The sequence below is a fragment of the Penicillium verhagenii genome (assembly GCF_028828195.1).
Source record: "Penicillium verhagenii strain IBT 33310 chromosome Unknown utg000009l_segment0_segment0, whole genome shotgun sequence".
NCBI lineage: Eukaryota > Fungi > Ascomycota > Eurotiomycetes > Eurotiales > Aspergillaceae > Penicillium > Penicillium verhagenii.
In genome coordinates, this window is record NW_026643173.1 from 397,163 (window position 1) to 420,432 (window position 23,270).

A 23,270-nucleotide genomic window follows, 5' to 3' on the forward strand; every position below is an offset into this window, starting at 1 on the left:
TGAGGGGGGGAGAGAACGCACAACCCGGATCAGGGGCTTGTTGCCTGTGATTGGGTTGGTTCCTGGTGGTCCCTGGTGGTTCCTGAACGCCATCCAGTCCATTGATCCTGTTTTATTGGCTGAATCCACTTGTGGATCTTATACAATCGAGGCCCCTGACCTCCGTTGGCCCTGTACTGGGTACATGGACCCATTACTGGTTTTGTGGGCGAAGATCAAGTACTTTGTACCTAAGCCGTGTTGTGGAGGGAAACCTGCTCACTATTCATCTCCATATTCGGTTAATTTGGAAATTTCCTTTTTGATAGCGTCAAAGTGTAATTGTTCCCTTTGGATTCTATATAAAAATCCTGAATATCTTCAAATGTCAAACACGTGTGGGGGAGGAATGTTGGAATGTTAACTCCAGACCCTTAATGAAAAAAAAAAAAAACCCTTGAACCCTTTGACCCTGAAAAACTGAACCCTTTCACTTATCCCCATCTTCACTAGAGGAATCAGCCACAACATGGCCAGATTCCCCACAACCGCCCAGTCCAGACCAATCATGCTCTGTCTTACGTGTCTCCCTGCAAATCCCTCGGAGTATTTCAACACGGGTCCATGCAGACCGTACCTGTGATGTCAACAAATCCAGTCCTTTCGTGTCCAACCCCCATACGCGCCCAACATAAACAACGCATCAATTGTTGTGTAAATCAATGACAATCCACATTTGAATTTTCAAATTCGACGGGCAACAACCCTATCTACTGTGCACTGGCCTAGGCCATAGCGATCGACTAGCGGGGGGCGATATGCGTCAAGGGCTCCATCCCCTAAACCCGGCAACTGGGTCCCCTAAGAAGGGGTCGTGCGAATGGTGTCCAATGTGCAGGGCAGCAAGGTCCTAAAACTTGCCCTGGACTCGAAGGTCGCTAGAATTTTCCGGCTCCACCGTGTTTGAGCCTTCCATGATCCATCCACTTTTCCCGACTCCGAAGAAAATTCTTGCAATGCAAGACGGGCTGGACGCCTTGGCTAACAATTTAGCGTGCCGTTTCGGACTTGACTAAACTTTATGCAGTCTGGGCCTTAATGGCGTCTCAATATATTAACAGATATTAACAGATATTGAATTCTTCGAATTTATCGCCACTATGTATCGTTATCCTGAGAATATGGAAATATGCAAAAAGAAACGTACAGAATAATATTCCCTTCATTTTCTGTAACTGATCCAAATGGCATTTATTTACTGTGAAAGCGCAATTTCCGAGAAAGATTAGCTTTGGCAAATTAAATCGACACTCGATGCCAGGGGTCACCGCGGCTGTTCCTTGGTTGTGCGATCGACGATCCGTTCAAATGTTCCATTGGTTGAATCCTGAAACGGATGATCTAATCAGTATTTTTGTCACTCGTGTTTATTGTTTATTTTTATCATCTCCGGATTCACGCGCCTTGATCTTCCAAAATGAGAAATAAGAAATTCTTCAATTAGGTGGAGATGTTGCTATTTACAGATGCGGCAAACCGCTTCACTCCCTTCCCACACCCAGAACAATGACGAGTGAGCCAATATATTGACCAGGCAACAGAGTCACACCATACACAGCCTTGGGAACAATCCATTTCCATTTACAGAATAGATCAGGTCTCACTCAAGTCCACGCCACCGTCAAAGGCTGCTCCACCAGCCTCCGCGTCTAGCTTCACGCTCTCATCTAGCCCACATACCCTGAAGAGCATCTGAGGCGTCAACTCCTTATCCAGACCCGGCAATCCATCCCGTTTCAGTTTCTCCAGCCCCTCTCGCATAGCCACGAGCGCGGGTCCAATTGTCGCAAATGGATAGATGATAATACGGAATCCGAGCTCACGCGCCTCCTTCGCCGAAATCGACGGCGTAGACCCATGCTCAACCATATTCAGCAACAAAGGCCAAGGCGCAAGGTCTCGCACGGCCTGCGCTGCCATCTCACGCGAGGAGATTCCCTCGAGGAATCCAACGTCCGCACCAGCGTCGCGCGCGGCTCGGAGTCGTGCCAGAGCCTCCTCGTATCCGTGTCCCTGCAACGAATCAGTGCGCGCAATCACCACGATGTCGCTGCCCAGACGTTGACGTGTTTGCACCGCTGCCCGGATCCGAGTTGTGTAGGTTGCTGTGTCAACTAGTTGTTTTCCAGACAAGTGGCCACAGCGCTTGGTTTGCACTTGGTCCTCGATGTGGAAGGCTGCGACGCCGGACCGCGCGTATTGCTCTGTTGTGCGGGAGACCATGATTGGGCCGCCGTAGCCTGTGTCGGCGTCGGCGATGAGTGGAATGGATGGGGAGAGGTTCGCGATCATCTCGGCGTTGTTGCGCATGTCGTTAAGCGTGCAAATTCCCAGGTCTGCCTGTCCGTGGACAGAGGCTGCGGTGCCTGCGCCGGTCTATTTTTTTTTTTGCACTCGCAAATTAGCCCTCGTCCTGACTACTATTCGGCTAACAGGTTGTACAGCATCCCATCACTCACCATGTACAGCGCATCGAATCCAGCTGCAAGTGCTAACCGGGCTGACATGCCATCGTATACACCGGGGGCCACAACGATGCCATTGGGATCTGCGAGGACCCGTCGCAAATTGGTAGCTCCTTGGTTAACCGTCATGACGTCTGTTGATACTGACTGACTTGGATTCCAAAATCAATACAGTTGTTCACTGTGCAGATGAACTAGGAACGACAAAAAAAGAGTTGGAAAATCCAAGAAGTCCGCTTCCGGTCATGACATTTTATATTCTGGTTTCTGCATTCCACGTGTAGCCCCTCCAACCTTTTTTTTATTTCTTCACTCGCCCCCCACCTCTGAACTGTTCTTGTCGATGATGCGCTCTCCCCACTGCCGGCGTGCCGAGCCCGATACCGGGCTTATGTCATGATTGCACTCGGTGTTTTTGCTGAGGCGCCGAGTTAGAACCGAAGTAGATCTGGAATTGCGTGGCGACTAGAATTTTCAGCTCAGGATTTTCAAAATGGATCTAATTGCAATCAAACATTAAAGATTTTTGTATCGATAAATTGCTTTGATATTTCTAGAAGCCATGCGGTTCATGCAGTTCATGCAGCGCCTCGGGATTCTATGCCGACCGCGGCAGTTTCTTGAGCGGGGTACATGCCTTGAATCAGGTCTGTCTTCCCATCGCCACCTTTGGCGGATTACATGACTCTCGACATTTCTCTAATGAATAACCTTGGAACCTTTTTGCGTCCAAGTCATCATTCTGACCACTTACGCGGCTGGGGCTGTTGCTTATGCAAAGCTTGAGTTAAGATTTTGTAGAAAACCGCCACAGCGAGCCGAAAAAGCCATTCTCCCTTGCGGTGACTCAACACTGGCCGGTGTAATCCTGTGCGATTGGTTGTTCTGTTCCGCTAAATTGACATCCTTGTGTGCTGTTACCTATCAAAAAGCGATCTAGGCTCAAATTGCAAACGCGATAACGACTTCCCCTCTCATGATTGTTTATGGGGGCTAAAAATCAACGAATACATTACATATAGCGCTGCATGCTCAGGTGGATATTCGTGTATACAAAACTCATCTGGGCATCGACCGCTAATCTGACCCAATACATAGTAGTATTGTCCCCTTCATCAGCCCCTCAACTCAAAACTACTAGGTATGTCAGATTCAAGCCCTCCTACCGATACAGCCAACTCTACGGCCAGTTTCCGCCTCGCAGACGGCCTAGGATATGCTCTTCAACAGAACCACCACTCAGTCATCAGACTGAATCTACAGCACTACCTTTGGCGCCAAGCATTGGGCTTCCACATTCACCCTTCCATCCCCACAGATCAGATTTGCGAGAAAATCGCGGATGTGGCGTGCGGTACTGCATTGTGACTGATCGATGTTGCCCACCAATATCCCCACTGCCAACTCGACGGGCTAGACATTGATCTCACTCAAGCTCCTCATCGCAGATGGCTCCCCTCCAATACCCGTCTCGAATCTTGTGATTTTTTCTCAGATGTGCCAGCGGGCCTCGAGGCAAAATACGAACTAGTGCATGCTCGGTCACTTGTAGTAGTTAGTATTTTCTGATATGCACATGTGGCTTCACGATCTCAAGCCTTAAAACCTACCTAGGTATGATACCTATATTAGTTTCTTCCAAGGTTTGAAGAGCCGGAGACAAATATACGTGCATCCATACCTACTAGGTAACGTTGCTTAGTGCTGGTATAGGTACTCTCCTTGAATCAAAATTTCCATATTCTCATCGATGTACCTTAGAATAGTAGATCACTTCACCAATCATATGTAGTACATCGTATGTACTCATATACTGCAGAAGGCTCTACCTAATTGAAAGAAAGGACAACAGGACTGCACACATGTGCAGCTCTCTCCAGGGCTGAGCAATAGATTAGTTCTATGACTTGGCCCTTGGGTCAAAATGATCCATAATGTTGTGATATGTGATACTGTGTGAGTCACTAGGATCATATAGTTCTTGACTACAGAGAGAAAGAATGATTATTGGTGGAATAAACTGACTATAAAGCTCTGGAGCTGCACTGGATGTTTTGCCAGCCATTTACGAAATGTCTTTTTAAATTTATTTCTACACCACCATTACTGTTTCAAATTAGCCGAAACTTTTAAAACTTATTAGTAAAGTGTTTAGAGCTCACAGTAATTTATTAAAGCAAAAATATAAAAAGCTGCTGGTGTTATTGAGATAAAGAGATTTTGACTAACAAAAGGAATATGAAGCAATGCGCAAAAAAAGCGATAATTTTTTTTGGGTATCCCAGTTTGCGCCATTTTCCATAAATTACTTCACCACCAGCCCAAAAAGCATTTTGAAAAGCTCAAAATCTCACAGTACTCCCTCTGGGGCACTAGAATGTATCAAATGTAATTTAAAAAAGAACCAATCATTATTGGTGGAAGGAGGTGAGTCGTGACTAAAGGACTCGAGCTACACCAAGATCAGTGCGAGGCCCTACTGGCCCTACTGTATTGAGTACTGCCCAGCATGCAAGATCAACAATGTGCAGCTGCGTCTTACATAATTGACAATCAAGATAGTTATTCAGATTGATGAGCAATGGGTATAATCATATAGTTCCTTTCAGACTACAAGGCTATTTATACTTATCTTACAATGTTTGTATGCATGCTTTTCTACTCTCCCATTTTTACCAGATTTACATTGTCTTTGCTCTCCTAAGCTCCTCATTAAGATTGTAGAATAGACATATTCATATTAGCTGTACGTTATATACTATGTACTTACTTGGTTATGCATCTACTCATCATTTACCCGTTTAACGTTAACCATGGCCCGTGCTCTTACCGCCTTGAGGTAAAGGCACAGCCGCACGGGCTATCTGCGGCCTTCGACTCTTGCAACCTCAAATCCACCTTTAATCCTGAAATGCGCCCGCCAACAGACTACTAGTAGTCCTATCTTCTCTCGCCTCTCCCTTGACTTAACCACCTTTCCAATCCCCCGATGGCTCGTTCCTCCGTCGTCCAAGAATATGCCGCGCCCTCCACAACTCTAAGCCTCGACCAGAAGGTCACCCACGAGCGCCAGATCTACAAAGTACCGCGCCCCCAAGGCTATCGCGTGTCATGGCATTCCAATCCAGCTGTGGAGCCACACCACTTTGGCCAGTCACATCCCATGAAACCATGGCGACTCACCTTGACCAAGCAGCTGGTCATGGCGTACGGCATGCATCACGCGATGGACATGTACCTGGCGCGAGCAGCGACATATGAAGAAATGGCCGACTTTCACGAAACAGATTACCTCGATTTCCTGAAACAAGCGATGCCTGGTGATGTCGAACGGCCCGAGCAAAGTGACAACGTTATCCGCTTCAACTTCGGTGACGACTGCCCCATCTTCAGCGGCCTGTACGAGTACTGTGCCCTGTACGCCGGCGGCACCGTCGACGCAGCCCGCAAGCTCTGCAATGACCAATCCGAAATCGCAATCAACTGGTCCGGTGGTCTGCATCACGCCAAAAAGTCCGAGGCCAGTGGTTTTTGCTACGTTAACGATATCGTCCTGGGTATCCTGCAGCTCCTCCGTCACCACCCACGCGTCATGTACATCGACATTGATGTCCACCACGGCGACGGCGTCGAACAGGCCTTCTGGTCCACAGATCGCGTGTTGACAGTCTCCTTCCACAAATACGATAAAGATAATTTCTTCCCCGGCACTGGCGCCTCCGAAGACACGGGTCCCAACCACCCGCTCAATCCCGGCGCTCACCACTCCATCAACGTCCCGCTCAATGACGGGATAGACGACGAACCATACATCCAGCTGTACAAGGAGGTCATTGGCGCCTGTGTCCGCAATTACCAGCCCGGTGCGATTGTGCTGCAGTGTGGCGCCGACAGTCTGGGTTGCGATCGACTTGGCTGCTTCAATCTCAATGTTACCGCTCACGGCGCCTGCGTCGCCTTTACCAAGTTGTTTGGATTGCCACTTCTCGTTGTAGGCGGTGGAGGCTACACACCGCGTAATGTCTCCCGTGCTTGGGCGCACGAGACTTCCATCCTGCTAGACGCTGATCAGACGATCGACACGACGATCCCTGAATCGGTAGGGTTCCGCAACCACTTTGGTCCGGATTTCTCACTTTTCCCACCTCTCTCTGAGATCCGCACCATCGAAAATAAGAATACCCGTGCGTACCTCAATGATTTGGTTGAAAATGTTCATGAACAACTTCGCTATATCAAGGGTGCCCCCAGTGTGCAGATGAGTTTTATTCCCCCTGATATCCTCGGTTTGCGAGAAGAAACCGAGAAGGAAATCGAAGAACGCACTGCCATGATGGAAGAAGAGTATGAAGAGCTTATGGGTGGTGGATCGGCTGCTGCATCCAGTATCAGTCCAGCAGGTGGTCCTGGCTCGACAGGGTCCATTCCGCGTGGGAACAGGCGGCGTGAACTTGAACGGGGAGCTGGGTACAGAGGCGAGCTATATTCTTAAGGTTGCTCGATCTTCTTTTTCGATTTATCTTTCCATGGTGTTAATGGTTCATGGGATCGGGAGTTTTAAGCGAAGTCTCTCTGGTTTAGAGGCCTGTATGTTTATGCTGGGATGTCATTATGGGGTTGGAGTTAAGACATCTTCCTTTTTCAATGTTGGGCGGATGTTTGACTGGTTTTTTTCTTTCTTTCTATTATCGTGATATCCCGGAAGAATTTTGTACTTTTGTACAGTGACATATGTAATAAGACAAACACATGCATCTTCGAAATGATTCAATTCTTAGACATACACTGAATAAATCCCATGAAAAAGTCCCCAGGACCGGCCCTAATGCGCTTTGTGTGAAGAAACCCTCTTGTTTATCAAATATATCGTTTCGGACTTGACCTTGACCACCATAAGCTTCGTACTATTAGATTCTCCATCTGCTCCATTGCCCCATTCACATATGCAGTTCTTCGTTCTTCGCTACTACGATACAATGAAACTCACGTTCAAAGATTACTGCTCACCCCCGCCTCGTTCAGCTCATGTAATTGATTCCAAAATATGATCGAAGTTAATGAAGATTCATTTGTTATTTCGAGGGCGTTTTCAAGTTTGGTACTTTTGTTTTGTCTTTTGGGAAAATCCAGCATAAAATCGGGTATCCAGCAATGGTGCGGCGTCGTGACCGGGAAACGCTTGTGTTGAACATGGAATATAAGGAGAGAAGGGGACGGGAAACATCATACTAGTAGATGCCCGTCTTTCGGTCGAAGGGATGATGATGAGTCTGCATGGGTTGTCCACATCGTCTGAAGGGCCCTCGGGATGGTGAAGAGGGTCTAGGTTGAAAGGATTGTAGAGGATGTGGAATATAAAGGGGGCAGGAGAAGAGGTGCAGAGGAAAAGCTCTTCATCCGATTAGGAATTTTTAGGCTTTTCATTGCTTCTCCTCTGCATCTACAAACTGCTCCACCTCTGATGTTCGGGTATCTTTGCGTTCCACAATCTCTGGCCTAGTGGGTTCAGCTTCGGACTCTGTTGGCGTGATGGCGGTATTAGCTGTGATATCCTGGGGATCCGCTCGCTGCACGGTGGTGGACCGAAGCACTGTATGGCGGAATCTGGAATTGAGATGACACTTTCTGACCTTGGACAATGGGCGCAATGGCTAGGATTTGTTTCTTGGCAAGTTCCGGGTCGTGAGAATCACTGATATTCAGAGTTAATCTTCCGGGACGTTTTGTCAGGTAACAGATCCAAGAAAAAAGACTTACACCTCGGCGTTAATGATCCAATCAAGGTCTTCATCTCCCTCCTCTGGACCACCAGGACCACCCTGTACAGCACGGAATAGGCGGGGTTTCCAATCAATACCTTCATCGGCGCGCTTGGCAGCCTCCTCACGTTGGCGGTCTTCGATCTTGGTCTTCTCGTCTGTGGCGGCTTCGTGGTTTCGAGTAATGATTGCCTGAACGGTTTCTTGCCACAAACGCTGTGACTCCCGCTCGCCTTGCTCTTCAATGGGACGAGCAACGGGCTTCGAGTGCTTTGCGTGGGTAGCATCGAATAAAACATCCTTCTTGTGGCTCTGTAATTTCATTAGCGCCTGGTCTATTCCAAATAGACGCGAAGTATAGAGAACTAACGTGAACATCCTTGATGACCATTTCACCGTTCCACATTCCTGATAGCTCATATAGAACGTCGCCGGTCTTCTCGTTCTTGATAGTACCTCCAATAGCATTATAAGTGCCCGAGAAATAACCCTTAGTCTTGAACTCAATATCGGCTACCAAACCGGTCTCCGGGCATCGAACGTAGCTGTGATCTCCAAGCTCATACTTCATCTTACCGAAGAGAATACCACGCGCATACATATTAGGCTGGGTAAGGATACTGCGTTGGTCTGTTAGTACTTGTGGCTGGCCGGTACAAAGCAACGCATACCCCAGCGCAAAAGAAAAAAGAAAAAAAGTAACGTACTATCTCTCGCCCTTCTCTTTGTTCTCTCCGTGGTTCAAAATGCGCAAGGTTGCGATACCTTCCATCATACTAGCTGCGGAGTTGCCTAGGAATTTACTGCGCGGCTTCAGGGTTCCGTCGATCCGAATGTGGTGCTCGGGGGCCATAAAGAAGTAGCTGGACTTGGGCGGGTGGTGCGAGGTTTGTTCAGAGATGTAGTATCCGCGGGTATTATCAGGATAATCCCAGTAGCAGGTAAAAGTTTCGCCCAGGATCGGGTTCAGCGGCTTCTTCACTCCTCTGCATGGATGATGTCAGACTGCGATCGGAGGGGAAGAACATGAAACGGTGCGGGCAACGTACGGGGGCTTGATGTGCCATCCACTCAAATAGAACTTGACCACCGACACAAATCGTTCGACAGGATCTTCAATAGTGGACATGGGAAGGAGCGTATCGGGGTGGGCCATGAAGCTAGAAGAGACGATCAGCTATGCAATAAGGCCAAGCTGCCAAGGAACCCCCAAAGCTGGGGAAATAAGTCCATACTTGGTGATCCGCTCAAGCATGGACCGGGGCTCGAGAATGAATGTGGGGAGAACGACCCGACTCAAGTCAGCGCCCGGTCGGAGCTGAGAAATGATGTGAGAGAGGACTGGAGGAGGTTCATCTTCAGTTAGTGGGCTTTTTTTTCTGGACTGCGGAGGTTTCGGGGATTGTTACCATTTCCCTGATCAGGCTCGACGATCTCTTCGTCGCCGCTAACTGCAGCCTCGTCGGCGGATGATCTACCTGGGAGTGTTTCAGACATGGTTGTTGGGGTAGAGTAGTTGGAAAGGTCATACTGGCCATGGAAGAACGGCGGAGGTGCGGGACCGGCATGACTGCGTTCGGGATGACAGAAAGAGTAGGATGTTGTGGGGGGAAGAACAACTAAAACAACAGCATTTAAAGGGAATAAAAGATTGGAAATCGAAGAGAAACACTGGAGGGGAAAATGCAAGGTTTCTTTCTGGAGTCGAATTAAACGATTACGAGAATGTGGAGAGTAGAAAAAAAGAGGGAAAAAAAAAAGTTCAAAGGTCAAGAAACGGGCTTAGACTAGAGTATTAGGCCAGTGACGTCGAATCTATGTTTCATCCTAAAGAAAACCGAGATCTACTAAAAAAAAACGCTAGGATTTGAGATGATTACTAGTACACACCGAATATTTTTGAAAAGAAGCCGAAAATGAAAAAAAAAAAAAAACAGGCTACATTGGTCATTTCCATCTTGTAGCTGTTGCCAACCCTGAAGCTGTGTCTCCTCTTCCCCAACACAAATCTTTGATCATCATGAGGGGCACCGTCTTGGCAGAAGTGGGGATTATCGGCAATGGAACTTGGCCAACTCAAGCAACATGCCGGAGGAAAAGGGGATATGGCTGCAGGTTTTTTTTTTCATGCACCTTGTAAGCCCATATAGATCCACCTTTCATCCTTCTCCGATCGTACCGGACCCATGGCAATCATACCCGGTCGATTAGCGGCACGTCTCCACGGGTGATCTCCCTCACAAATGCCAGATCCGGCTGATGGAGCATGACGTGGAAGTGTTCGACCGCGTGGACTGATTTGAGGGACTTCCAGTTTTTGAACCAGACGACCTGCTCAGCCGCCACACGAGAGCAAAAGGTACGCTGTACATATTGATCGATTGCCTCTCGTGCCTCGTCGGTAAGATTGCCCGAGATGGGATCATCTGGAAGCTCGAACTTGGTCCATACTACCAAGTGAATAATGTCAGTGTCAATGCCATACGGCCAGTCGTTATGTAGAATGCGGATATCCTCTGTGGGCAAATGAAGAAAATAATACGATCCTTTGTTAGCCATATAATTCATTTGGAAGTTGGAGATAGTATGTACTGCAAGAACATACTAGTAGTAAACAAAAGGGACTAGTGAAGTGTCTAGTACATACCGCTAAATTCAAATGGGCCTCCCTTGGGCTTCATATCCTCGGTGTTTCCATCGCCCCATTCTAGTCTCTTCTTAACCACGAATCGCATCACCGACCCATACTGGGCTTTGATATGGGCTGTGTATTCCAGATACTTGCGTAGGTCACTGGGCACGCGTTGGAATCGATCAATCCGGTTCGTTCCTGTGGACAGTCAGCAAGACCAAGGAACCCCCAACATATGCAAACTAGTCGATTCAGCTCCACTCAACTGATTATTTCCTGTACCAACTCCCAGTTTTGTCGCTGATAATGACTATCAGACATAGAAAGACACTGGATGTTCTTTGTTGATTGGTTCTGGAGAAAGCTGGGGCACTCGGCGGTCCATTGTGATTGAGGTACGTTTATTAGCCAATAGGGCAAGTTATCGTGATCAAGGCCATTGTCGAGGAGAAACTGGGCGACTGAGTTCGTATCGGCGCTGGTTCGTTTATCGTCGATGGCAGTGATTGCCAGAGCAGGGGTTAATGGTTCGAAGTGAGGCATCATAAGGAAAAGGCAGAAATAAGGCCCCCAATGTTCATTCAGGTTGTGAGGTAGCCTGGGCTTTGCAGGATGAATCTCTCTTGAAAGCGACGTCACCGTGCAGTAGTGTTGGGGAAGAAGGTTAGAGGAAAGAAGGGGTTCTCGAAATAAACGATTTTATACCAAAAACAGTTGGTCTTGTCGATCACCGGGGTTAAATATGCCGCGAAATCCACAAGGTCTCCTTGATTGGTGTGGAGGCTGATAAACCGTTACTGAACAGTTTATATTTGGTACATTATGGTCAATCCTGGAACCGATTGGAATTCTTTCTGCAGAAAAAGGGGGTTGGGTTGAGATATTGAACTACTAGACATCTATGCGACCGCTAGCTTCTGAAGGACCGCGTCATCTGCATGGATTACGGAAACCCCTGCGATAAGAAGCTCCTCCTTGACCTCGTCCCAACCAGTAGGAACGACACATTTCGTTGCCTCTTCAATCAGCCAGCTTCGGAACCCAGCCTTGACCGCATCAATAGCTGTGCATTTCACGCAATAGTCTCCCGCCAGCCCAACGACAAAGACGTCCGTCACTCCCTTGGCCTGGAGCTCAGAGGTGACATCTACCGTGACCGAATGCATTGTCACAGTCGGATCGATGTTGCCAAATGCATCGGCAAAGGCAGAGTACATCTCGACCTGCGAGTGTCTCCCTTTCATCACCACCAAGTCAAATAGATGGTCGTCGATCTCGGGAATGAAGTCTGCGCCGGGGGTTTCCTCCACGCAATGGACTGGCCAAAGTTGCTGGGGTTTTGTTTCTGGCTCTTGACCTGGAGGCGGATGGGGGTTTGTCATTGCAACAAATGACTCAAAGGGTCGGTTATTTGGATGAGGATGGTTACTGGCAAAGGAGATGTGGTCTGGTGGGTGGTAGTCTTGAGTCGCGATACGCGACACGAACCCGGGTTGGGCGAGGAGGTGGTTGATCAAGGGAGCTATGGACCGGCCATCTTGTACAGCGAGAGAACCATTCTGTAGACGCGCATCGCAGCTTGCGCATCAGCACCAAGCTTCGAGCTGTTAGTTGAGAAGCTATTGTTCACTCACGGGCGGACAAAAGTCTTCTTGCATATCGACTACGATCAGAGCGGGCACAAAAGGCCCATTCTCAATTTCTGTGGCCATTCTTTCAAGGCCAAGGGGACGTGGATTGATTCAAACCATGGGAGTTTGAAGAGTTTCAAGTTGCCCAGGATGTATTGCTGCCTTGGCACCCCTCTTAGCTCTCTAGCTCAAGTTTCAAGCACAAAAGCAAAGTGGGGAGCTGGCCAGCTGAGTCAGCAGCGTGATCAAAACCGCGAAATTCAACAGCAAAACGAATCCTCGCTTTCTCTTCTCCTCTCAAGGGCTACGGCCCCAATCAATGCATCACAAGTAAGACTCCCAAGATAATGAAAGATTATTGCAAGGTCAGTGAAAGAATAATGTTTCTTCAATTTGCTTTTTATCTGCTTTTTTTTTTGTCGGGGGTTCATGTGATGAATTTATATTTATTGGAGCTGTCTGAGCTTTCGCTATGCGGACAAACTCTTTATACGCATTTAACTGAAAAAACACCTCTTGTCTATCTATGTTTTTATACATGATCATGGAGAGAATACTCTTGCTAACGTCAAGAATATAGTCAATTACAGGAGATAGTAAACCCAACTTCAAGCCACCTTGATCAAAATTTTCTCTTTATATTTTCTATTGGCCCTTTCTGTCCCCAATTTAGTCTATCCATATCATACCTATACCTTAGGTATCAATAATTTCCCATCATGGCATATGACCCTCGTCGTGTAAACACGGGAACCTCTACTCCCCAAACTCCTCAAACTCCTCCACCTCCCCCTCCACCACCGGAATCCTCCACTCCTACCGAAACAATGGATTCACAATCTACCCCTACCCAAGAGGGCAGCACCGACAACTGGAAGTTGAAGTTCTGCACAGTCTGTGCCTCCAATAACAACCGGTCCATGGAAGCGCACCTTCGACTTTCCGCCGCACCCACTGCCTTCCCTGTCATCTCATTCGGCACGGGTTCTCTTGTCCGTCTCCCCGGTCCTTCCATCACCCAGCCCAATGTCTACGGCTTCAACACAACTTCCTACAATCAGATGTACGAGGAGCTACAATCTAAGGATGAGCGACTATACCGTAACAACGGTATTTTGAACATGCTGGACCGCAATCGCAATCTCAAATGGGGCCCCGAGCGCTTCCAGGATTGGGTTCCTGGCGCACCACGCATGGATCACATCACGAAGGGAGACAAGGGCTCATTGGGTGCCGAGGGTGGCGTCGTCGATGTCATCATCACCTGTGAAGAGCGCTGCTGGGATGCTGTGGTCGACGACCTGATGACCAAAGGCTCAATGGTCAATCGTCCTGTCCATGTCTTCAATGTCGACATAAAGGATAACCATGAAGAGGCGCTGGTGGGAGGGAAAGCGATCTTAGATTTGGCAAACCGACTGAATACCGCCGCTGTTGCACAGCGCACGCAGCATGGGACAGATGGATGGGAAAATGGGGCTGGTGCGGCTCGACAGAGCTTTGACGAGAAGGTTCCTGAGATTCTAGCGGAATGGCAAGAATTGAATCCCAATTTGCCGGCCTTATGGACACTGGCGTGGCTATAGCCTCGATCTTGATGCCTGATACCCCCTGGTGCACCAGTTAACAGCAAGTGACATAGTTATGGTCACTACTACATAGTATCCTTAATATAACATTGAATACATTTGGGCTTCTTCAAACAGAAATTTACCACCAGCCAACTGAGGCTTAACGTTATATTACACTCGTAAATGAAAAGTAGCAAGCGTTCTTGAAGAGACTGAATTCAAAATTGGGTATCATCGCGTATTCCCGAATATCAACGCCAGAGTTGCCCCCGAAGTGTCACGTACTAGTAGCAACAAGCAACCATGTATTTTGGAAAGCTTGGTTTGGATTGAGCCCTTGATGCCTAATCACAGCTCATCCTTGATTTCCCTCTTCACCCACTCGGTCTTGACTTTGTCATCTTTGACCCATTCGCCCTTGACCCTCTCGTCCTTGACCCTCTCGTCCTTTATCTGTTCGCCTTTGACAAACTCATCTTTCGGCAGCAGAGCATCGCGTCTTTCCGAGTACCATCGATCAAGACAAGCCCTCCGGTCAGCTTGGGTCATGCTTTCAACGACCAGTGCGAACTGTGTCGCATCGGCATACCCCAAACGCTGCGCCATGGTGCAGAACTGGCGTCTTTTGACATCCTCCGGCGGATTATATTTGAAACGGAAAGCAGAATGGTCCGGTGGGTTCGGGCGTGGTATATAGTCAACTTCCTCAAACGGAGAAATGTCATGAGGCTGCATTTGTGACGATGCTTGGAAGACCTTAAAATTGGCACTTGGGTCGTTTGTTATCTGCTCCGCTTGACGACTTAGCTTCTCCTCGACACGGGAAGAACCAATGACTTCATTGTTGAGGTGAGTATATTCCACTCCTGCGCTGGAAAGAATTGCTTGCACAGGGTCGTGTTTGTGTTGGGCGCTGGGAGTGACCCGTGATTTAGGCGCAAGGTCCTCCTGTTCACCGCGAATCATGGCGGCATATTGGCTCATAACTTCGTCCTCGGACTTGGTAGCATCACCAGAGACTTCTTCATCTTCTTCAAAGTGGAAATCTATTACTTGGACACCTGCTCGACTTTCAGCGACGTTAGTCGTATTCACGATATCCCGGAGGACAACATTATCGTATTGGTACGAGAACAAGTTTTGCATGCCGAAAATCTCGCCCTTTTGGTCTTTCTGGTCTTGAACTCCCTTAAAGTATCGTCTCTCGGAGCTCGCATTGTACCCAATTTCCGCCTGTTGCTGCTTGTAGATCTGACGAGCATAGACGATCTCCTCGATGGTTCCAGCGGAGACAAGACGAAAGACCTCGACATCGCGGACTTGTCCGATACGGTAGGCTCGGTCTTGAGCTTGGAGATCCCATGATGGGTTCCAATTAGGATCCACCACAACGACTTTATTGGCAGAGGTGATGTTCAGACCGACGCCGCCGGCCTTGGTCGAGATCAAGAAAACGAATTGCTTCGAGTCGGAGTTAAACTCATCCACAGCTAACGCACGATCTTCATACTTCATTGATCCATCCAGATAGCTCACATTGTAGCTGGTATGGGTGAACAGCATCTGAAGCATTTTCAAGAGACGTACGCTGTGCGAGAATATTAGGACCTTATCTCCATTTGAATGCCACCACTTGAGCAGCTTTTTGAGAACCTTCCATTTCCCGCAAAATTCAGGATTCGCAAAGTTCATAATGGAGTCCCTAGCGCGGTAAAGACCTTCCCATTGATCAGGAAGTGCAATCTCTAGCATCTCTCTATCTTTCTCCTGTCTCTCCTGGGGGTCATTTCCTTGGGGAATGAGGAGTGCAAGGTGGTTACTGAGCTTTTGCAGCACATGTATAGCAGGGAACACATAGGCTTGCCATGTTTTCCCCGTGCCGGGTATAAGTCTGTGGCAGCACCAGCCTGCTTTCTTTTTTTGTCCACAGTCGCACATGTCGGTGGAGTTCTTGATTGTCTGAATAATATCGCTGTCCAAGAAGTTTTCATATGCCTCTGCTTGTGACCAAGTAAGAGGGCAAAATACCACCCGATCACTTTTCTTCGGTAATTGATCTGCGATCAGGGATTTCATGCGTCGGAGGAAGAACTGCGGTAGTAAATTTTCGACAAGCTTCTTGGCAGTTCTCCGAGCCTTACTGAGCTCATTCACAGTTGCGTTGTGGGACTGTCCGATCTTCAATGGTTCTGCAATTTGTGCTTTCCATGTTGTCACCGGACCAAGCACGCCGGGGTTGGTCCAATTCAGTAGTGTCCACAGCTCCTCATATCGATTTTGTATCGCCGTGCCCGTCAGACCGATACGGCAAAGGGCGTTTATTTCGTTCATCGCTTTGGTTGTTTCTGACTTTCGTTCTTTGATCTTATGGCATTCGTCTGCAATTACACAATCCCATTCGATCAGATTGACCATCCCCTTGTTGTTGACATAGGTTGTGTAGGTGGTGATCATTATTTCGGCCATACCCGATTTCACAGTCTGGAAGGGGATATCCTTGCTGGCACCATGATACACTTCAATTTGCCACCAACCCCATCTGCGTAACTCGGCAACCCAGTTCGAGATCAGAGTTCCAGGACAGACAATCAAGGTGCGTGGATACCATGGCTTATCAGCAGATCTGCGCATCTTGCGCATTCGCTTTGCATCACGCTCGTCACCAGTCTTGCCATACGCCACTGTCAGAAATGCAATTACCTGAATGGTTTTTCCAAGGCCCATATCGTCTCCGAGAATCCCACCTTTCTGATAAATGAACTTCTCATGCATGAAAGCCACTCCCTCGACTTGATATTGGCGCAGCCATTGCGCAAATGGTGCGGGAATCAAGCCAAGGGAAAAGGGTAACGTAATGTCTTTGTATTCGCGAGCTGGTGTCCTCCCCGGGAAGGAGGGTCTCTCCTCCAGATGCTCAAGGCGCTCGTCGTCGGAAAATTCCACGTCCTCATAAGAAGGCGGTAGCTTTAATCCATACTCTTCAAGGTGTTCTTGTTTCCGATCAAACTTGAGACGGCGTTTTTTGAGGTAACTAGGAAGCGTATGCTCCATCAAGTCATCCTCAGACGATACTTCTCCATATTCTTTCATAGGTCGTTTGGGCTTGGGCGTCGGTTTTTCGGGTTTCACAAGGCCAACGATCATATCATCAGCCGGTTTTTCTTTTTTTGCAAACTTTGGAAGCTTCGCTCTGCGATTTGCAGCAGCAGTTTGTTTGCGCTTGACAGATTTGCGATCCTTGAACTTCTGGTATGCCGCTTCGCCATCATTGAACCCCTCGTCGCTATCACTGTCTTCAGATTCAACTATTACCGGGGTATTGACTGAGATACGAGAAGGGGTATCCAAGGAGTTCAATCTGAGAGGTGTGGAGGTCTCTGATTTGACGCTGGCAGAATGCTTGGCTTTTTAGAATGTAAGCTGCAGGTAGCGCGTTTTGGGATGCAAGTACTACATACTTTGAATAGTTGGAGTGGGGGTTGATTTCACATATCGCGTCACTTCCAAGTCATCATCGTCAGAGTCAATGGTAATGACCTCGGAAAGATTCTGGCGGGTCTCCATTTCGGCAGCATTATCAAAGTTGTACTAGAAAGATCATAGAGGTTGTAGACTGTAGATGCGCGTTTTAGGCAGAGGGCGGGAAGGCGGAGAAGAGGAAAGGTGGGCGATGTCATTCCCGATCGGCGAAATGGAAAAAAAAGCTCTCCGATCATTTCTCTTCTCCCCACACGAGCTCTGCGCTCTACATTGTTGGTATCACCCAATTGGGCTTGAATTGAGGCTCCAATATTGTACGCGATCACTTCGGATTCAGCTTTTAGTGGTCCTGCCACTGCCTTTTTATTCTGTCTTGACTGACTTCTATCCCGTCACGCAGATTACTAGACGGACCTACTCTTGAGTATCTTATCGCCATAACGGACGATCTATTCTTTTAGAATACACTGGGGATAAATCATCAAAGATGCCTCTCGATACCTCTACAACGTATCCTCTGACCCGGCTGCGCCTGGACGGCCGCCGGTGGAACGAACTGCGCCTGTTGCAAGCCCAGATCTCGACCAACCCCGCCAGTTCCGGATCATCCTACCTGTCCATGGGAAATACATCGATCATGTGCTCCGTTCATGGTCCTGCGGAAGGCCGTCGAGGAGGTGACTCAGCTGGAAGTTCTGGAGCTGTTGTCGAAGTGGACGTCAACGTTGCTGGGTTTGCTGGTGTGGACCGCAGACGGAGAGGCGGAGGAGGTGACAAGTATGTTTCACCAATTGCGGCATCTTGCTTATAAACAGCCTGTCTCAGGGCAAACAATGCTAATTCGTATATTTTAACTTGCAGGATATCGTCACGCATTGCAGTCATTCTCCGTTCTACCTTCCAGTCACACTTACACACCTATCTCTACCCGCACAGTACAATCAGCATCCATGTCTCCGTTCTCTCGGCCGATGGATCCGTACTCGCCGCCGCAATCAATGCTTGTACTTTGGCTTTGGTTGATGCTGGTATTCCCATGCCTGGTCTGCTCTGCGGCGTTACAACCGGTATGAGCGGCAGTGCTTCGACACCCAAGGATCCCCGACACGATGAGCTGGACCCCCTACTGGATCTGTCTCTTCCCGAGGAACAAGAGCTTCCTTTGTTGACTATTGCAACTACGCCTATGGTGCCTGGGGCTGAAGGTAGTATGGAAGATGAGGAAGAGGAAGACGAAACTACTGTTGCTTTGATGATCATGGACTCCAAGGCTCACGGTACATACAGCGAGACGATGGTAGCTGTAGGTATTGATGGGTGTGACCAGATTCGTGAGCTGCTGGAAGGAGTGATCAAAGGATCGAGCCGGGCATAAAACGTTACGATACCCTCTGATATAACAGTACTATTTGCATGGGCGGCGTCAAGGAAAATGAAATTTACTATGTTTCCCACTTGAAATTTCACTCGTAACGTTAGATATAGGATTATCTGCTCAAACGAGCGCATTAATATGCTCATCTTAAAAGAGTCCAACGTGAAATCTGCTCACTTCCCATGCGTGCTACCCAATCAGCACGCGTGACACTTTGTTTACCTTTTTCCAATCCACGACCTTGTTTCTTCTCTCCCAAGGTTGATCTTGTGCCTCTACGTTGCTCTCTGTACGCCCTTCTCATACTCCATAAACAGTAGTTGATATTCCATCACTTCCATCAATTCCATCAATTCACCTTCAACTCCAACTCAACTATCCACGAAACAATCTCCATGGCCTCTATGGGAACCATGACTACAACGACTGCAGCCATGCCCACTGACATGTTCCCCCCTGGTATGTTTCCTACTGGTGCTATGCCCACTGACATGTTCCCCACTGGTATGTTTCCTACTGGTGCCATGCCCACTGGTGCCATGCCTACTAATATGACGAGCAACCTCGGCATGGGTGGTATGGGTGGCATGGGTGATCTGGACATGAGCTGCAAGATCTCGGTGAGTTCACTGTCCTCTTTACTTGCAATATCTTTTTACTTGAACTGACATGAAGTTCTAGATGTTGTGGAATTGGTACACCATTGATGCCTGTAAGTTATCCAGTGTTTGATCACCTCACCGTCCTACTAACCGAGTGTCTTCTATCAGGTTTCCTCTCGAATACCTGGCACATTCGCTCCAAGGGCGCCTTTGCTGGCTCTTGCATCGGCATCATTCTGTTGGTCATGGTTCTGGAGGCTCTACGCCGGGCTGGCCGAGAGTACGAAGCCTGCATCCTACGCCGAGCTCGTCTCCGCCACCTTTACCTCTCTGCTTTGCCTTCTGATGTCCCGGCTCCTCGAAACGTCAAGGGAAATCCCGATAGCATCGTTAAGGGCACGCCAATTCCTCAGAACAAGATCATTGGCCACTCTATTCACTCTGACAATGACTCCATCACACCTTTCACAGGAAATTCGTTGCCTTCGAAGAACTCGGACGAGATTCACAATAATGGTGGGATTCGGACTGGTGCTGAGTCCGATAACAGCGAGGCCTTGAACAATATCTGCCTCTCAAACTTTGGACCTTACCGCCCCTCGCCCGTTGAGCAATTCGTCCGAGCTCTGTTTCACATGATGCAGTTTGCTGTCGCATACTTTATTATGCTGCTTGCCATGTACTACAACGGGTACATCATCATATGTATCTTCATTGGTGCTTTCCTCGGGTCATTTATCTTTTCTTGGGACCCGATTTCGCTCAAAAAGGAGTAGGCTTCACTTGGCATATTTCCAGTGGTACCATGACGACTGACATCTCGTGTTTTTCTTTGCAGTGATGATGCTACCACAGTCACCAAGTGCTGTGGCTAGTACCACTCGCTCAATTATGAGCCAATTATTCTCTGCGAGTCTGCCTTTCGCAATACTAAAGTGTGTGCTTTCCCGATATACTTCCAATAATGTCATGAAAGCTAACATTATATTCTCCATACAGAAATGATACCGCGAAAGTCCACAACCTGAGCTTGATGTTCTCCACTCAAAAAACAACTCATGGAAAAAAAATATCTTATTTCATGAGTGCCATAGCTAATTGGAATCCGGGCCGTTTCATTCATCATTTAGGGGCTAGTTACATATGATTATCATGTACATACGATTCTTATTTTCTTAGCTCTCAAAACATCCGGCCAATTCACTATCTCACCATCCAAATCACTCATCTCTCGCTCAGTCCAAATAATTTCAATAATCTGCCTAGCAATAGTGGCACTAATAAGTCCTGTTGTCGCAGAACAAGACTCGAACCACAACGAGAAGAATGTCTGTGTCTCCGAATGCACCGCCTCACAAGCAGCAATAAATGCAGGCCATATAAGCGTGGCCATATTCGCGCCTCGCAAATTGGCCTCATCCACGCGAACCTGCTCCAGCAAGCATTGCACAGACTCCACTTCTCGCTGAAGCAAAGAAGGATCCAAATCGGTAACCCGACGGTGAAAGAAGATCAACAACGCAGTATACATCACCTGAGCCCGAGGCTGCTTTCCAAAATCAATCTGGCTCTCCTCTTCCCATTCTGCACGGCTGGGACTAGTACAAGAGGCCAAAAGAACCCGAACGGCTTTTTCCAGTGCCTTGGCTCGCGCCCAGAAGTCCCGTAGATTCAAAATCCCCTCCCCGCTCCCATGCACGGAAAGATCCCGCTCATTCGCGAGTCGAATCACCTGCGAAAGAAGCATGAGAAAGCTCTCAGCAACGCCACATATCTTTGGAAATAGTGTCAACCTCCAGCGCCCGGGTATGGCTAGATGGAGATCTCGCTGTGCGACAGCCGGATCCTTCTCCATTTTCATGATGTTGTCTGTGAACGCGATGTTGGGGTAAATCCGGAAGTCTGTGTAGGGCATCTCGAAATTGTGTTCGTTTGGTAGACCGGTTTTCCATGCTGGGTTTGTGATCGGCGTGGCATTTATGCTGGTGGTCTCGGTCATGATTCGCATGTAGGCATAGCAGTGGTGTAAGGCTCTGCGTTTGGGTGATAGTGTGGGTTGTTTTAATCCGTTGATTGAGATGAATTTCTCAGCTTGAACTAGACAAGACAGACGTTGTTCAGAGTCTCCTTTGATCATCTTTTGCAGGATTAAAAGGTCAGTTTGCTCTCGCCAATGCCATGGATGTGATGTTTGTGAAAAGTCAAGATCAAGACGGATATAATTGGGTGACATACAAAAGCAGTTGAGAGACTTAGTATTGCCATCAAAACCTCCTTGTATTTGCTAGTCTTCTTTGTCGAAAGGCAAATCTCTTCCATACAGCGTAGAAAGCAGTGCTGAGCTCGTTTCAAATATGTGTTTCCAGCTTCAATCCAACTCTCGAAGGAAATAGCGGAATGGTTCCCCAGATGAAATGCACTGGTACTAAGCAAAGCATTCAACAAAGAAAGCTTTACAAACGTGACATTTGTATCTGCAGTGAGGTCAGTCAATGTGCTGGTAGCACAAGGTATCACCAGGTTCAACCAAGGCGCTTCCTGGCCAAAGCCGAGGGGTGAGATCAGAGGAACGATCTTGTCCTTGTAATGTGAAAGAATCGACCATGCTTCGATATGATGAGTGAAGAATGTTAAAGGTTTTTCAATGCAGGTGGGAGACGATATTTCAAAAACGGTTTCTATGTCCTCTGCATCTTGCATGACGAGATTCCCGGAGTCTGGACTGCCATTCCCTTCGCTATCTGGAATGCCCAAAACACAGTCCATTGATTCAAAGTCCATATCTGCTTGGTCAAATATTCCATCGAGCTCCAATATCCAGTCATCTGGCACAACTGGTGTTTCCTCGTTTTGATTGATAGTTTCTTCCTCGAGGGTCTGCGAAAATCGAGAGACTCCAAATGGGCCCTCAAAGAATGAAAACTGCACATCTTCGTTGGTCATGCACTCAAATCTCTCTATATCGAGGAGAGCCTGTGTATAATCTCGTCCATATAAGGAGCTGACAAGTTCATTGCTCATGTATTGACGTTCGGCCTCTGTATAGGAGATTAGAATGAGCCTCAGATGAGGAAGACTGATATTTGACATGCCCGTGAACATTGCTTGGCGATGCTTCGCTGCATTTCTGGCGTTCAATCTGCAGATCTTTTGCTTCTTGTCATTGATAAATGTTAATTTATGCTGGCGTCCATACGGCTTGTGTGGATCCGTCTTCGGTGCCGCTAGGAAGGGCTGAGACAAATCACGGCAATGCATTTGTAACCCTCTAGACCTCGATGGAGAGGAATTCAAAGCTGTTTAAACGTCCAGTTCATCATATAAGCATGTGATAGTATGAGATAATGAAAAGAAAGGATTTGAAGGAAAGGTATAATTTAAATATGCTAAGTTCGCCTCTCAGATACTAAGTATGTCCACAAAAGGCATGCAATTCCGAACAATGCGGGGCTCGTGCATCAGCGTAAACCAATACAAATCCAGACTATGAAACAATATCGCCTATTCAGACTGTAGATTCATAATTCCAAGGACCAAATAGTATCCTTGATCCTCAAGTGCTTAGAATTATCCCTTTGTGAATGCCAATCGGAGTTTCTCTAGGTGGAAGACTGGGTGCATGTTGAACCCTTGCGGCAGAAACAAACTGAAGGATCCACCAAAAATGCACATCCATGCCCATGTGCCTAGGTGCATGTATGGATATGCACATTTCC

The 23,270-nt window shown here is 47.8% G+C and overlaps 9 protein-coding genes across 9 annotated transcripts; 4 read left to right on the top strand and 5 right to left on the bottom strand.

The window, feature by feature from the left end:
- Window positions 1–1,632: 1,632 nt before the first annotated feature.
- Window positions 1,633–2,633, bottom strand: N7466_009215 (isocitrate lyase/PEP mutase family protein; the record flags this gene model as incomplete). The annotated part of the gene is made up of 2 exons (XM_057168604.1): window positions 1,633–2,415; window positions 2,499–2,633. 2 exons carry the CDS (start codon window positions 2,631–2,633, stop codon window positions 1,633–1,635), a joined length of 918 nt encoding a protein of 305 aa, XP_057017310.1.
- Window positions 2,634–5,493: 2,860 nt separating this feature from the next.
- On the top strand, window positions 5,494–6,996 carry hosA (histone deacetylase HOS2; the record flags this gene model as incomplete). Its single annotated transcript, XM_057168605.1, has 1 exon — window positions 5,494–6,996. The coding sequence occupies one exon, from the start codon at window positions 5,494–5,496 to the stop codon at window positions 6,994–6,996; it is 1,503 nt and encodes a 500-aa protein (XP_057017311.1).
- A 928-nt stretch (window positions 6,997–7,924) lies between these two features.
- On the bottom strand, window positions 7,925–11,441 carry N7466_009217 (uncharacterized protein; the record flags this gene model as incomplete). The annotated part of the gene is made up of 12 exons (XM_057168606.1): window positions 11,225–11,441; window positions 10,911–11,093; window positions 10,463–10,854; window positions 9,795–9,882; window positions 9,673–9,741; window positions 9,499–9,604; window positions 9,313–9,423; window positions 8,971–9,249; window positions 8,634–8,883; window positions 8,262–8,575; window positions 8,135–8,196; window positions 7,925–8,094 (listed from the first exon to the last, which is right to left on the bottom strand). Exons 2-12 carry the CDS (start codon window positions 10,996–10,998, stop codon window positions 7,925–7,927), a joined length of 1,929 nt encoding a protein of 642 aa, XP_057017312.1. The 5' UTR covers window positions 10,999–11,093; window positions 11,225–11,441.
- Window positions 11,442–11,794: 353 nt separating this feature from the next.
- On the bottom strand, window positions 11,795–12,607 carry N7466_009218 (nicotinamidase; the record flags this gene model as incomplete). Its single annotated transcript, XM_057168607.1, has 2 exons — window positions 11,795–12,454; window positions 12,530–12,607. 2 exons carry the CDS (start codon window positions 12,605–12,607, stop codon window positions 11,795–11,797), a joined length of 738 nt encoding a protein of 245 aa, XP_057017313.1.
- Window positions 12,608–13,245: 638 nt separating this feature from the next.
- Window positions 13,246–14,112, top strand: ssuA (RNA polymerase II subunit A C-terminal domain phosphatase; the record flags this gene model as incomplete). The annotated part of the gene is made up of 1 exon (XM_057168608.1): window positions 13,246–14,112. One exon carries the CDS (start codon window positions 13,246–13,248, stop codon window positions 14,110–14,112), a length of 867 nt encoding a protein of 288 aa, XP_057017314.1.
- Window positions 14,113–14,445: 333 nt separating this feature from the next.
- Window positions 14,446–17,661, bottom strand: N7466_009220 (putative DNA excision repair protein (Rad26L); the record flags this gene model as incomplete). Its single annotated transcript, XM_057168609.1, has 2 exons — window positions 14,446–17,501; window positions 17,556–17,661. The coding sequence occupies 2 exons, from the start codon at window positions 17,659–17,661 to the stop codon at window positions 14,446–14,448; spliced, it is 3,162 nt and encodes a 1,053-aa protein (XP_057017315.1).
- A 403-nt stretch (window positions 17,662–18,064) lies between these two features.
- On the top strand, window positions 18,065–18,952 carry N7466_009221 (exosome non-catalytic core subunit SKI6; the record flags this gene model as incomplete). The annotated part of the gene is made up of 2 exons (XM_057168610.1): window positions 18,065–18,354; window positions 18,439–18,952. The coding sequence occupies 2 exons, from the start codon at window positions 18,065–18,067 to the stop codon at window positions 18,950–18,952; spliced, it is 804 nt and encodes a 267-aa protein (XP_057017316.1).
- A 434-nt stretch (window positions 18,953–19,386) lies between these two features.
- Window positions 19,387–20,330, top strand: N7466_009222 (high-affinity Cu transporter CTR3; the record flags this gene model as incomplete). The annotated part of the gene is made up of 3 exons (XM_057168611.1): window positions 19,387–19,572; window positions 19,634–19,664; window positions 19,723–20,330. The coding sequence occupies 3 exons, from the start codon at window positions 19,387–19,389 to the stop codon at window positions 20,328–20,330; spliced, it is 825 nt and encodes a 274-aa protein (XP_057017317.1).
- Window positions 20,331–20,669: 339 nt separating this feature from the next.
- Window positions 20,670–22,656, bottom strand: N7466_009223 (fungal specific transcription factor domain-containing protein; the record flags this gene model as incomplete). The annotated part of the gene is made up of 3 exons (XM_057168612.1): window positions 20,670–20,687; window positions 20,717–21,691; window positions 21,790–22,656. 3 exons carry the CDS (start codon window positions 22,654–22,656, stop codon window positions 20,670–20,672), a joined length of 1,860 nt encoding a protein of 619 aa, XP_057017318.1.
- Between the last annotated feature and the right edge of the window lie 614 nt (window positions 22,657–23,270).